Source organism: Loxodonta africana, chromosome 18 (genome assembly GCF_030014295.1).
Source record: "Loxodonta africana isolate mLoxAfr1 chromosome 18, mLoxAfr1.hap2, whole genome shotgun sequence".
NCBI classification, from domain to species: domain Eukaryota; kingdom Metazoa; phylum Chordata; class Mammalia; order Proboscidea; family Elephantidae; genus Loxodonta; species Loxodonta africana.
The window spans coordinates 59,457,046-59,472,956 of NC_087359.1; the positions used below are offsets into that span (position 1 = coordinate 59,457,046).

Sequence of the window (15,911 nt, forward strand, 5' to 3'; positions counted from 1 at the left end):
ATTAGAGAGAATGTTGACTTTATTACGTGCACTGATGCATGGCAGCAGACCCTGCCGTAACAGCTTGCACAGGTATAATCTTCAGTTGTTAGAGGGCCCGTGTTCTGTCTGACTGAGTGGCTTTGGCTTGCAAATGTGTTTGGTGACTTAATGTACTTACACTTTGTGCTTAGAATATAAATTTTGAGTGTTTATTTTTTAAAATTTGAACATATAGGAAAGATTTCTAAGCTTTATTATTGAGCTAAAATTTTTAAATATGACAGAGAACATCAGAAGCTGATTAAAATATAGCTTAAGGAAAGTGTCCATGATACTTTGTCTGCCTTTATAGCTAATTCATTTATATATATATATGAATAGTTCATAAATTTAACAGTGTCGCTTACATGAGAATAATGTAATGACAATGAGCTCAGACTGTGGAATCACCTTGGTAGGCTCAAATCCTAGCTCTGCCACTTACTAAGCTGTTAATCTTGGGTAGGTTATTTCTCTGTTCCTTAGTGTATCTGGGTCTCCAACAGTACTGAGGATTATTGTGCAGGTTAAATGACGTAGTAAAACTGAAAAGAAAGCCTGGTACTCAATAAATGTCAGCAGTTACGATGGTGGTGATGTGCCAAGTGGGTGCTAGAGATATAGCAATAAGTAAGTCAAAGTTAGTTTCTTCCTTTGTGAAACTTTTACATGAGGTAGAAAATAAACATATATACAAATAAACATAATCCCAGCTAATGATAAATTCTACCAAAAAAAATTAAACCAAGTTAAGGATAGAGAATAATGGTGGAAAAAACCTAAAATCAAACCTGTTGCTTTCAAGTCAATTCTGACTCATAGCAACCCTATAGGACAGAGTATAACTGACCCACACAGTTTCCAAGGAGCAGCTGGTGGATTCAAACTGCCTACCTTTTCATTAGCAGCTGTAGCCCTTAACCAGTATGCCACCAGGGTTTCCTGATGGTGGAGCAGAGCAGTGCTAAAGGATTCTCTGAGGAGATAACATCTGAGGAGTGATCCAAATGAAATGAGGGAGTAACCAAGATGCTGGGGAAAAGTGTTCAAATAGAGGGACAACCAGCATAAAGCCTCTGAGGCAGGGACAAGCTTATAGCACGTTTGAAGAATGGCAAGGCCATGTGGCAGAGGAGCATGATCAAGAAAGAGCGTTTAGGAGGTGAAGTCAGAGGGAGGGTCAGAGGCTTGACCATGTTTGACTTGATAAGGACTTTGGATTTGATTCTAAGTGTGATGGAAAGCTTTATGAAGGTTTTGAGGGGGAGGCGTGGGGGCAGTGTTTGACCTCCTCCAACCCCACAAGGGAGAAGGAGAACCAAAATCAACAGCTCAAGGCTCACACAAGGCAGAGGCCAGGCAAGCCTCCTCTCTCCACCATCTTTACAAATTCTGACACCAACTATCCCTCCCACAGCACTGTCTACTAGGTTCAATAATTCATTGCAATGGCCGCATAGAGCTCACAAACCGTGCTTACAATTATGGGGTTTATTAGGGAAGTAACAGTTACAGTTCAGGCTCAGAAACACTCAAGATACAGTTCTTCCATCAGGACAGCCTCTCCGTGGCCCTTGGCCTTTGCCCAGAATCACTCAGCTTTCTCTCTCCATAGGCTGGGAAGCCCACCTCACCATCTCCTGCTGCCAGGTCTCTTCTTAAATCCTTGGTGGTGGTGGCCTCCTCCTCTCTGCCCTGGAATTGGCTCTTTTAAGGCAAAACTGACTAATCTCCTTGGTGGGCCACAATTACCTTATCACACAGTCCTGCCCAGTCACCTCAGTAGAAGCTACAAGACCATAGCTAGAAAGGCCACACACAAAAGTAATTAATCACACAGCAGGAGTGTTATGATTTGATAGATGTTTTTAAAGGGTCATACTGACTACAGTGTATCTTTGTAAATAGTCCACGCACTTGACCAGAAATGGAATCATTTCTTTCATGCTTTTTCTACAAATTATTAACTAATATGTTAGAAACTATATATGCTATGATCAATATTTAAATTTATTTCTCTGCTATGCATTGAGCATTTTGTTCTGTTATATGTAAAGTTTCTATAAATTGGAACCAACTCAATGACACCTAACAACAGTGCATATTCAAGGAGTCCCTGGGTGGCGCTAACCAACAGGTTGGAGGTTTGAATACAGTTATACTCAGATGCACATGTGGTCAGAATGAGTCGCCATGAATCAGAATCAACTCTACAGCAACTGATTTTTTTTTTTTTAAGTTTACATCTTAAAAATTGCTCCTGGTGATAGAAAATTATTAGATGCACATAATATATAATCTAAAGTTGTATACTGTTGATAACATTCACTTTAATAGTCAGCTTCTTTAAAACTTTAAAATTATTCCTTTATAAAAAATGTTACTTCAGCAAATGTTTAGAGCAATCAAGTTGCAATATGCATAAAGCCCTTGAACCTGAACCTGTTGCCATCGAGTTGATTCCAACTCATAGCGACGTTATAGGCAGAGTAGAACTGCCCCATAGAGTTACCAAGGAGCTCGTGGTGGGTTTGAACTGCCGACCTTTTGGTTAGTAGCTCTAGCTCTTAACCACTACTCCACCAGTGTTTCCATAAACCCTTACTCCTACTGAAAGCCTCTTTTTACCAACTGTTAGTAATACATCTGAAACCAATCTGAGAAACTATAGTATATTGTATATTTCTGTGTGCGTATGCTATAAACGTAGAACATATATACACACTGTGTTCTAAATGTAGAAAATAGGGTTCAGCTGACTTTTAATTATCTGTAAGACTATCACATCTGGTCATCAGCTCCCAAAAAATGAATGTCAGTACTACGTTAACATACAGAAAAGCTGAAGTAAAAATTCAGGAATTGTTCAAGCCCTGTATATATTGGACAAGGACCTCAGATTGCTGCTGAAAAGAATGTATAGAGCAAAGTGTCAGCAGCTGACACGGGATTCAGATATCTAATTTTCTCTAGAAATACGTAGATCTTGAGTTTGCCAGTCTGCTGTTGCCACTGAAGGAGAGCCCATAGCTATCTATTGTTAATGTATTTTGGTGTGAGAAATCAAGATCTAGAATAGAAAGAGCCTAGCTTCTCAACGGAAATAATAATTTCCTGTAGCATTTTCTCTGTATCTTTGAGAAATACATACCTAGGTACTGTAGAACCAGCAAACTTTGTTAAAATGTTTCTCATCCACGGATTTGTCCCATTTTAGGAAACTTTCTGAATGTTTCCACTCATTCTCATAGCCAGCCATCTCCTTCTACCTTTAGTATGGTTGGTAGAGGTCCGAAAGTGTCACCTACACACTTTTCCCTTAAAGGTTTGAATAGAGTTCTTTACTTCTGTGGAAAGCAAACTTCTCAAGTATCCACATTATCTTGGATGGCAGTGATGCTGATGGCTACCTCATGGTTTAGATAAGTCTAAAAAATAGTGCTGTATATTCAGCAACCCCAGAACCAGGAAAAGTAGTCTCTAGTTCTCAGAATGAAATGTTATTGCTAATTGGGTTATAAAGTTAGAACATTGTAGCCATACAGTAAATTGTTAAGGGTAGTTTGCCGCCTACAAAGACTTGTTTGTGAGAAGACAAGTTTGTGGTTTCTTTTATTGTGCCCAGCTAGCTAAATGTGGCCTTAGGCACTATCATAGCTCTCTGAGCATCAGTTTTCTGCCAGGGAGATTTCTAGCATGACTAGAATGTAAAAGGTGTGTCGGCCCAAACATTGAGATTTTAGCTTTCTTCTCAGGTGCGAATGTTCTGAGTTTTTATTAAATCACAGCTGCCTGATTTGTGGATCAGCTCCTTGATGAACTTAAATCCATTCGAAGCATCAGAATCCATTTGTTAACTGTTTGAAAAGAGCAGTCATTGGCCATCAATGGAAGAGCAGCTCAACTCCAAGGATTGTGCTATGAGGCTGTGATATCAAGACACAAGGCTGGCAGATGCAGACTCCTAAATTACTCTAGCATGCTAAAACTTATTTTTTATAATTCTATCAAATGGATTTCTTTCTTTTTGTTTTTTAAATAAGCCAGCCAGGAAGTGAAATAGAGGCTCCTATCAGTTAATCTGGAACTTGCTCTAGGGCTTTTTGACCAAATTTGGTCTTTGTCTCTAAGGCTGTGATTTAAGAGTAATGAAAGCTGGTTTCCATGAGATTACTATCCATCTGCATTTCATGTTTCCTTATAGTTGGATTTGATCACGGATCTGTTGGGCACACCATCACTGGAAGCAATGAGGACGGCTTGTGAAGGCGCTAAGGCACACATACTCAGGGGTCCTCATAAACAGGTAAGGGGAGAGAGGGTGTCTGTATCCAGTAACCATCTGGGCAGGATTTCCCTTCACATAGCATAATATATTGAGAATTCTTAAACAAAGCTATTACTCATGGGTTGTTGTGGGGCTCTTGTTTTGTTTTTAATGTCATGACCATAAGTAAGAAATGTTAAATATTTGTCAAACCAACTAAAATATGGTCCATCCCAACGCCACAGGAGAAAGCACATATTTTTGTAGCACTTTGCTAATAAATGACTCCTGGCTTTGTGTCTTTTTTGTTTTATCGATTTACATGGGGAAACTTCATGGGGTGGAGCTTTGCAGTCAGTGCCATAATCTAGTACATGTCTATCAAGGACGTCCTTTCTATATACTGAGCCCGAATACCTGGTATCTCTTATTCCAGCAAGCAATATGAAGCTCTTGCTATCGCACTCTTGCCACTAACACAGAATCAGGTGTGCATGTCGTTAGAAAAGGAAGTACAAAGAGAGATTGCCAGATTTGCGCTGATCAGTATTACTTGCAACCAGCCAAGTCATTGCTGAGAAAGACAGATGGTTTTTATCTCCACCCTGTTGATTTAGCAACATTTTTTGCAAACACTTTCCCATTCTCCTATGGACAAAACAGCTTCATGATGTAAAGAGTGAGTAAAGGGTATTCTTTTCTTAGAACAAACTGAAACAAAGAGCGGATAAGACGAACAGGAAGACCTGGCAACTGATTTTCCTGGACTTCCTTGGTTCCTTCTAAATTGGGCATTTAGATGATCTGATTGATGGTACCAGATGACAAACCGAGTTTGACATTCCTTGTCACCAATTACCAGCCAGACATTTGTGCAAAGCCTTGCCTTCCCCTTCCCTTGCAGTTCCTTCTCTGCAATTCTAGTGTGACTCCAGAGCTCCTATTTTCACAGGCATAAAGGGCAATGAGGTAAAATGTGTTATCTTCTAAAACCACCAAAGCTAGTAAATGGAGGTGTGGATCCTTGTATTTTAAATAGCTCCCTGACAGTTACATCCTTCTGGTGCGTGTAGTTTAGAAATATAAATTGATTTGAGGCCCTGACACCCTTAGAAAAGCACAGGAAGTCTTAACCTAAGGGAAGGTTCTCTATGGTAGAAGGAACTAGCAAGATCTATTATGTTCTATCTGTTGGCCAGCATCAGGAACACTGAACTAATTTATCAGTACCCCATGTTAAGTGTGTCCTTGGAAGTAGCAAAATAATTTTCCTTTTTAAAATCGTTAGGTCCGTAAATCTTCCCTAGCTAAAGGTAGCCGATAATTAAAAGTGATAAAGCTCAGATGCTCTGGTGCCACCTTTCTGTCTCTAGAGGAACTTTAACTATTGCTGATGGTTGCCAGCTAATTAATTCTTTGTGTCAAAGGGTTGCTGAACAGCAGCCGAAAGAGCAAGACTTCCTGAGGAGTTTCCTGCCTGCTGTGTAGAACAGCTCACAAATGTAACTCACTGCACCAATAGTCACTGCGCGTGCTCTTGAGCATTCTTGGCAAGTGAGTCTTTTTCTACCAGAAATTTAAAAATGTGTTAGTTGTGAAAACCTAGGGCTTTCAATTAACTAAAAAACAGTATATATCATATTACTTTCTAAAACAAAGAGGGATAGAAAGGGAAATTCAGAGCTCCATTTTTATTTAGTTAAATAGGTTAAGATGTCTATCAGAATCCTTTCTTCCACATTTGTACATGAGTTTGCCTGATGAATTGGCTTCTTAACAGCAATGCCTCTTAAAGTTTAACATTTTGCTGATTATCATAAAGTATGGTGATTGCCTTAGAGGAGCACCACAGTAAAAGTTAGGGGTAGCCCTGGCTAGCCTTGGTATCCAAATGTTTTCATTTTAAAGAGAAGAGTAGTATGATAAAAACTAGTTAGAAATCAAAACCCATTGCCGTCAAGTCGATTCTGACTCACAGTGACCCTACAGGACAAAGTAGAACTGCCCCATAGGTTTTCCAAGGCTGTAAATCTTTGCGGAAGCAGACTACCACATCTTTTTCAGGCACAGTGGCTGGTGGGTTTGAACCGCCAGCCTTGCGGTTAGTAGCCGGGTGCTTAACCACTGCACCACCAGGGCTCCTCGAAAACTAGTTAGGAGAACGTTTTTGCTCAAAGCCAGATACTTTAGTGTAGACGTTAAAGGCCACCTTATGTTTAGTCTGCTTTTAGCCAGTGCTGGAGGTGGCCCCCTTAGGTTTTCATGGTCTTTAAACACTAACCCAGGGAAGTTTGTATAGAGAGTAAATTACATCTACCATATATAAATGAATGTAAATGAACTTGGCATATTGGTTGGTTCTCCCTCCCTACTCTCTTCCCACCTCCCCATGGGAATTCAGTTTTTGGTCTGCAGTTGCTAATTGATCTTCATACCATTAGTGCTCTCAACAGTAGTCAACAGGCCCTTAAAGCTCTTTACTTTAGACAGATTCTGCCTTTTCCCCTCCCACTCACTATCCCATGATGCATGTCCCATATGCCTCTTGTTAGCCTGTAACAGTTGCTCAAGACTATCTACATTCATATTTTAACTGTTTAGACTTAAGATTGAAAAATACACATAAGTATTTGTAGTATATAACCACCTGGAATTTTTTTCAACTTTAAAAGATTAATATAACCCCCAGAAAGAGAGAGAGTGAGTGAGTGTGAGAGAGTGTGTGTGTGTGTGTGTGTGTGTGTGTGTGTGTGCAGTTCTGTACATCATGACTATTCTGTGAAAGGCATAGTACTTAGCACTCCCCATGGGTATGTACTCAATTTATGTTTCTCTGGACTGTAGTGATTATTAGTGCAGGCCTTTGTATCAGTCTGAGGCTCTCTACATTGTAGAGCATATTGGATAATGTCCTAGGAGTTGTGCAGTAGAGTTCTCAGACTGCTCAAGAATGAATCCTGGCCCTACCAATAACTCAGTATGTGATCTTAGGCAAATTATTTAGCCCCTGTGTACCTCAGCTCATTCATTTGTAGCACGGGGATAAAAATGGTAACCACCTCGTTAGATCGTTACAATGATTAAGAGATAGTGCATGCTCAGAGCATATAATAGTGCCTGGCACACACTAAACACTTAATAAATGTTAACCATTGTCTATGATGATGATAATGATTATCATTATTATTAATGATTGGTTAATTGATTTTTATGTCAGCTATGTCATTTTTTTTTTTTTTCTATATCATATACCACCTGCTCTTGGTTCTAGGATATCTTTTATTCATTTCCTCTGATAAAATATCCCTTTAAAATATGTTAATATTTCTGTATCATATACCATCTGCTCTTGGTTCTAGGATATCTTTTATTCCTTTCCTCTGATAAAATACCCCTTTAAAATATGTTAAAGTTATCATTCTAAAATAGTAGATACAGCTTAAAACAAGAAAACAATACATACATAAGTGGGGTTTATCCCAGGAATGCAAGAATGGTTCACCAACAGAACATCTAAATATATTTTAACGTTTTAAATAAAATCATGATTATCTCAATTGATGCAAAAAACATGTTTGAGAAGGGTCAGTCCCCCTGTATTCTGTCACATGATAAATGTTCTTTACAAAAACCTATAGAAAAACTTAGTATGAAAAGGATTTAAGCTTATGAACAAGGCAGAAGGAGATGTATATATAGCACAATACTACAGGTATGACGTTGCTTAACAGCCATGATACATTCTGTGAAATAGGACATTATATGATTTGGACGTTGTGTGAACACCGTATTATATACAGGAGAGAGGCATGCAGGATGGTTACTGGGCAGGCCTGGGACCACTGCACCGAGGGATGGCGCGAAACTTTGGCTCTGTGGCCACTGTCCTGAGAGCCCAGCTCACAGTTGCACCCCACCAGCTCCCTTCCCTTACTTGCCCTGTTGTTGTTGTTAGGTGCCATCCAGTCGGTTCCAACTCGTACCGACCCCATGCACAACAGAACGAAACACAGCCTGGTCCTGCACCATCCTTACAATTGTTTCTATGCTTGAATCTATTGTTGCAGCCACTGTGTCAATCCATCTCATTGAGGGTCTTACTCTTTTTCACTGACCCTCTACTTTACCAAACATGATGTCCTCCTCTAGGGACTGATCCCTCCTGATAACATGTCAATTGTATGTGAGACATAGTCTCGCCATCCTTGCATCTAAGGAGCATTCTTGTGGTACTTCTTCTAAGACAGATTTGTTCATTCTTTTGGCAGTCCATGGTATATTCAATATTCTTCACCAACACCACAATTCAAAGGCATCAATTTTTCTTCAGTCTTCCTTATTCATTGTCCAGCTTTCCCATGCATATGAGGCCATTGAAAACACCATGGCTTGGGTCAGGCACCCCTCAGTCCTCAAGGTGACGTCTTTGCTTTTCAACACTTTAAAGAGGTCTTTTGCAGCTGATTTTCCCAATGCAGTGCGTCTTTTGATTTCTTGACTGCTGCTTCCATGAGTGTTGATTGTGGATCCAAGTAAAATGAAATCTTTGACAACCTCAGTCTTTTCTCCGTTTATCATGATGTTGCTGATTGATCCAGTTGTGAGGATTTTTTTTTTCTTCATGTTGAGGTGTGATCCATACTGAAGGCTATGGTCTTTGATCTTCATTGGTAAGTGCTTCAAGTCATCTTCACTTTTAGCAAGCAAGGTTATGTTATCTGCATAACACAGGTTGTTAATGAGCCTTCCTCCAATCCTGATGTCCTGTTCTTCATATAGTCCAGCTTCTCAGATTATTTGCTCAGCATACAGATTGAATGGGTATGGTGAAAGGATACAACCCTGACACACACCTTTCCTGACTTTAAACCACTCAGTATCCCCTTGTTCTGTTCAAACGACTACCTCTTGATCCATGTACAGATCCCTCATGAGCACAATTAAGTATTCTGGAATTCCCATTCTCTGCAACATTATCTGTAATTTGTTATGACCCACACAGTTGAATGCCTTAGCATAGTCGGTAAAGCACAGGTAAACATCTTTCTGCTATTCTCTGCTTTCAGCCAGGATCCATCTGACATCAGTGGTATCTTTGGTTCCATGTCCTCTTCTAAATCTGGCTTGAATTTCTGGCAGTTCCCTGTTGATATACTGCTGCAGCTGCTTTTAATTGATCTCCAGCAAAATTTGCTTGCATGTGATATTAATGGTATTGTCCGATAATTCCTGCATTCGGTTTGATTACCTTTCTTGGGAATAGGCATAAATATGGATCTCTTCCAGTCGGTTGGCCAAGTAGCTGTCTTTCAAATTTCTTGGCATAAACGAGTGAGCACTTCCAGCACTGCATCCATTTGTTGAGACATCTCAATTGGTGTTTTGTCAATTCCTGGAGCCTTGTTTTCCACCCATGCTTTCAGTGCAGCTTGGACTTTTTCCTTCAGTACTCTTGGTTCCTGATCATATGTTACCTCCTCAAATGGTTGAACATCAACCAGTTCTTTTTGGAATAGTGATTCTGTGTGTGTATTCCTTCCATCTTCTTTTGATGCTTCCTGTGTCGTTTAATATTTCGCCTATAGAAACCTTCAGTATTGCTTGAATTTTTTCTTCGGTTCTTTCAGTTTGAGAAATGGCGAGCATGTTCTTCCCTTTTGGTTTTCTATCTCCAGGTCTTTGTGCATGTCATAATAATACTTTATTTTGTCTTCTGGAGCCACCCTTTGAAATCTTCTCTTCAACTCTTTTACTTCATTTTTTTCCCTTTCACTTTAGCTACTTGACATTCAAGAGCAAGTTTCAGAACCTCTTCTGACATCCATTTAGGTCTTTTCTTTCTCTTCTTTTTAATGACCTCTTGCTTTCTTCATGTATGATATCCTTGATGTCATTCTACAACTCGCCTGGTCTTCAGTCGTTAGTGTTCAACGCATCAAGCCTGTTCTTGAGATTTTCTCTAAATTCAGGTAGGATGTATTCCAGGTCATACCATGGCTCTCGTGGACTTGTTTTAGTTTTCTTCATTTTCAACTTGAACTTGCATATGACTAACTGATGGTCTGATCCGCAATTGGCCCCTGGCCTTGTTCTAACTGATGACATTGAGCTTTTCCATTGTCTTTTTCCACAGATGTAGTCAGTTTGATTCCTGTGTATTCCATCTGGAGAGGTCCATGTGTATAGTCACTGTTTATGTTGGTGAAAAAAGGTATTTGCAATGAAGAAGTCATTGGTCTTGGAAAATTCAATCATGCGATCACTGACAACACTTCTGTCACCAAGGCTGTGTTTTCAACTACTTGATCCTTTGTTTCCAACTTGCCCCTGCCAATCACTAGTGCATCCGGATTGCATGTTCAGTCAATTTCAGACTGCAAAAGTTGGTAAAAATTTTCAGTGTCTTCATCTTTGGCCTTAGTGGTTGGTGCATAAATTTAAATAATAGTACGATTAACTGGTCTTCCTTGTAGGTGTATGGATGTTATCCTATCACGGACAGTGTTGTACTTCAGGATAGATATTGAAATGTTCTTTTTGACGATGAATGCAACGCCATTCTTCTTTAAGAAGTTGTCATTCCCGGCATAGTAGACTATATGATTGCCCCAGTCAGAATGACCAATACCTGTCCATTTCAGCTCACTAATGCCTAGGATATCGATCTTTGTATTCCATTTCATTTTTTGATGATTTCTAATTTTCCTGGATTCATACTTCATACATTACATGTTCCGATTATTAATGGATGTTTGCAGCTGTTTCTTCTCATTTTCAATCATGGCACATTAGTAAATGAAGGTTGCAAAGATTCCATCCACATCATTAAGGTCGATTCTACTTTGAGGAGGCAGCTCTTCCGCAGTCGTATTTTGAGTGCCTTCTACGCTGAGGGGCTCATCTTCCAGCACTGTATCAGATAGTGTCCTGCTGCTATTCATAAGGTTTTCACTGGCTAATTCTTTTCAGAAATAGGCTGCCAGATCCTTTTTCCTAATCTGTCTTAGTCTGGAAGCTCAGCTGAAACCTGTCTGCCATGGGTGACCCTGCTGGTATTTGAATATCGGTAGTATAGCTTCCAGCATCACAGGAACACACAAGGCCCCAAGTATGACAAGCTGACAGATGAGTGGGAGCCACCTGCCCTAATGGGCTTTAAACTCTTCCATCCCTGCCCACGCCTCCTCTGTGCCCACCCCAGCACTCGCCATCCCAGTATGAGCCACGGTTTTGGGCTGGGCATGACTCACAGGGTTTCCTAGCCAAGTGGGGCAGCAACCTAGCAGGGCGTCCTCCTCAGGGACTTCAGTGGAGTCTGCCTGCCAGGACCGCCTACCCCTGTCACCCCAGGGCCTGGGCTAACAGGACCAGAGAGCTAGTGAGAGACAGATAGGATCTATAGTACTTAGCCTGCCACATCCTGTTTTCTGATGGGAATTTCTGAACTCTGTTAAACCTTATTGGACCAAGGAGGAATATGCTGTCGGACTTTGTTCCAACAGACATTATGCAGCACATACCTGTATTTACACAAAATAAAAATACATGCACACAGAAAGAGCCTTTAACTTTTAGGAAAGACTCTCAGAAGTCCTCAGCGAAGCTGCTTAGGCAAACTGGAGGTCTTCACGGGGCAAGCTACATATTACTATATTTATTCTAAATTATTTAGTATAAGAATGTTAGATTAACTGTATTTAAAGTCATGAGGAATACTTCTATAGGCTTTTTAGTTGGGCTATAAAAAAAGAAAAACTAAGCTTCTTTCATGTAGCTCCCATTTAAGCAGCTACACAGAGTTAGATGGAAATAATCATTCTCTATTAAAAACAATTATTAGGAGTTTGCAATGCATGAGGTATTATCCTAAGCACTTCTTATGCATTAGCTCGTTAAATCTTTACAGCACCACCGTGACGTCTCATTATTGTTCCTTTTTATAGATGGGAGGTGGGGGATTAAAGAGGTTAAATAATATGTTGAAGATTATAAGCCTGGTCTCAACTCCAAAATCTATGTTCATAGTCAGTATTCTACTCTGCCTGGCACCTACACTTTCATGGGTTGTTGTTTTTAATTTATTTTTATATTTTCAAGTAATATGTGAGTACATGTAAAATTAAAATTTTACAGATAGAGTTAAAGTTGTTCTCGATTACCATAGTCTCCATTCCCAGTCTGTTGACCATCTCTTTCCAGACATATTTTTGTCTGCATTTATTTACATATATTCGTACAAACAGAAAGATGTAATATTTATTTGTTGGGACTTTTTAGAAATACTCATGTCCGTATACAGAAGGAGAACCTAGTTTGCTCGGTTCTTAAAGTCCCAGATTACTGCCTCAAATTAACTTCTTTTTGTTGGTTGCTTAGTACACATAGTTCCAAGTGGTATGTTAGCACTGTTTCCGGTGAAACTCAGGTCAAACTGGCTTAAGCCAAAAAGGGGACTTACTGGCTCATACGTCTGAGAAGTCTTCAGCTACAGCTACTGTCAGGCCCTGCTGGATCCAGGTACGCAAATGATGTTCTGTGCCAGGAACCTGACTCTCCTCTTCTCTGCTTTCCCGTGCGGCAGCTTCATTTTCAGGCAGGCTTTCTCCATGTGTTGTTGAAGATGGAACCTGTAGTCCAAGCCTACATTCTACTAGCATAGTAATCCTTCTGGAAAGAACTTTCCCAAATAGCTCCAGAAGCAAAATATTTGGAAGGCTTCTGATTCATTTGAAATGTTTGGTTATAAATGATTTTAAAAAGAAAATAAACTCTTGCATACAGCAGTTTAAAGAAATAAGAGTCCATTTTTTCCATCATATCAAGAAGTCCGGAGGTGTAGGCGGTCTGGAGCTGGCATAGCAGCTCAGTTATGTCATCAAGGATCCAGGATTTTTCTTTTTTCTGCTCTGCCATCTTTAGAATGTTGACCTCATACCTTCTTCCTTATCACTTCTTGAACACAGAATGGCTGTTGCTTGTCCAGAAATCATATCCACATTCAAAGCAAGAAAATGGGGGGAAAACAGACCTTAGTAATGTTCATTGCTTTTATCCAGCAGAAGCTTTCTCAGAAGCCTCCCTAGCAAACATCTGTTCATATGTCATTGTCCAGAAATGTGTCGTATGTGGCCTCCTAGCTGTAAGACAGGCTAAACACATTTAGTATTTAGCTTTTCTAACTTTGGGAGAAGAGGGTTGGGAGGATGTGTTGGGTGAGGTCTGTTTTAGACCATGTGCCCATCCTGGAGCCAGTCACAGTGCTCGATGGAATTTGACCAGCCAGGCCTGGGTCAGGTACCCAACGTAGCGTAAGGAGATTGGAATCCAGCCTGGCCAAGCCACTTGGTTTGAGAGTAAGATGAGGGCGACTCCCTAAAAGGGGTTACTGGGCAGTCAAAAACACTGCATGGTATTTTGTATTCACTGTCTCTTTTCCACAACTCAGAGCCTTGCACGAAGAGGTGATTAGTTGTCACAGCCCAAATACTTTTGGGGTTGTTGAGGCACTGACCTGACAGGATTTGCAAGTCTGTTATCAACTCTTAGTCCTTTTGTTCATATGTTATGTGGTTTAGGTCTTCATTTTTCTTCATGTTGTACGCACCTAATTGTGTCAGAAATAGAGATATAATACTTTCACTGGAGCGAAAATTGTTCTGTCTCCTGATAGGAACCATAACATATGTTTAATAGAATGAAAGTATGTTAGAGAGTTCACTTGGTTCAAACTTCCTATTTTATAGGTGATTCTGAGTACTTACTCAAGTGCGCTATGCATTTTGATTTCTCAGTTAACCTTGCTGTGATGAGCACAGCTTCTTTGCTGCCAGTTAAGATGAAAAGTACCATGACACTTGCACAGCCTAGCAGACTCTCCTGTGGTCTCCAGCACTCTGCAGTTGGCTTAGGATGACTCTAATACATCATTTAAGGCTTCTCACCCAAGCCCAGAAGCTCATCCTTGCTTCAGTTCACTGACACTTATTATAGGTGTTAACAGAGTACTCTTTATAACCCTTCTGTCCTCGCGGCTCTACACTGGCACCCATTCACTTCTGCGTTGCTGAGTGACTTACAGGTTTGCAGAACAAACAGAAAATGGACTGGTACATTTTAAAGAGGAAAAGCAACATGTGTGAATGTTGGAGGAATTGGCAAAAACTTATTTCCGAATGGAATATTTAGGACCTATTTCCAACCTTTTTTTTCCTGTTATGCAAATTTATTCTGTTGCACATCATGAAAAATACAACTTCTTGTCCATTCCTGGTATCCTGTGCCCAGACCAGTTTCAATGATAAAGGCTGGTGAATTAGAGGGGAAGAGAATGGAATTAGAGAAGCAGCATCTCAAATACATCTTTCCTGTAGAGCCAGTGCTGACAACTAAATTATTAATGGTTATCTTTCTGGACAGGTATTGGCATGAATGAATTGACTCTTTTAACATGCGTATAAATGCAGAAAAAGAGAAAGCATATGACTGTTCTAGGCTGAAATGAAACCTAGCCTTTTAATTTTTAATTGTGGTAAAAATATATATTATAAAACATTTGCTCTTTCAACATATTTTACATGTACAGTTCAGTGATGTTAATTACTTTCAGCATAGCAAACATCACCACTATCTAGCCTTATGTTTAGTGCACTTACTGGGGTGCACTTTTGTAACAAAAGATGAAATTTGGAAAAAGAAAAATAAGCGTTTAAAGTCTCAGGTGACCTTGACATCTACTCATTTGATTTTCACCCCCACCCCCACCACCACCACCGTATCCAGTTGTCCTCAAGTCTTACAAATTTTATATTTTGCCTCCTAATTCATTCTCTCTCTCCATTTAGTAGCCTATAGAACTACTTGTTTGCATGTCTTTCTTGCTTGCTAAACATCACCTAACCCAGGGCCTGGCATTATCAATGATGTTGGCAGGCAAAGAAGTCTATTGGTGCAGTTTTATACATGAGAAAACCAGGACTCAAGTGACTTACCCAAGTGTAGTAATCGCAACATTAGAATTAGAACTCAAGTCTCCTAATGCTCATTCCAATATTCTCTTCCGTAAGCTATGATATACCTCTACCATAAAAATAAAATAAAGGGTAGATTCACCAGAGTGGAAAGGAAAGAATCGCTTATGGGGAGACATTTTAGTCAGTAAGAATTGGCTAGTTTGGCTGCCGCCCTGCCCAAGCCAGTGAAAAAGAGAACAGCAATTCACGATCAAACCAAGAACATCAAATTATCTCACTTCACACAGTGAAAAAATTCTAGAGGAAAATGTATGTAAATTAAGTTGTAATAAATTAAAACCTCTTCCTCATCACTCTGTACTCCCTTACTCTTATCTTGATAATACAGGTAGTTTCAGGGCTACTAAATTTGAGATGAGAAATACTTCTCTATCAGTGAAAACTTAAATGCGTCAAAGAGTAATAAGTTGGTTAGCAAATATTTGAATGCCACCTATGTATGGGTTCTGTGCACTTAATGCTTTTTATCTGTGGTAATCCTATTGAGTCTTGTGCAATTTTAGAACTGAAGTAGTCTTCTGAGATTATCTAGTACAACTTCCTCATTTTGTACTTAAGGATAGTGAGGTCCAGAGATACTGATATGTCTAATT

General features: G+C 39.8%; 1 protein-coding gene across 4 annotated transcripts in view; it reads left to right on the forward strand.

The window, feature by feature from the left end:
• NLK (nemo like kinase) overlaps positions 1-15,911 on the forward strand; it is a 197,314-nt gene that overhangs the window by 162,009 nt on the left and 19,394 nt on the right. For all 4 annotated transcript variants that reach the window (XR_010318404.1, XR_002787404.2, XM_064271461.1 and 1 more), the window contains exon 7: positions 4,226-4,327. Coding sequence is in view for 2 of the 4 variants with exons in the window: in XM_064271461.1 (XP_064127531.1) it covers positions 4,226-4,327 (102 nt within the window). In the remaining 2 variants the exon portion in view is untranslated. The remainder of the gene's footprint in view (positions 1-4,225; positions 4,328-15,911) is intronic.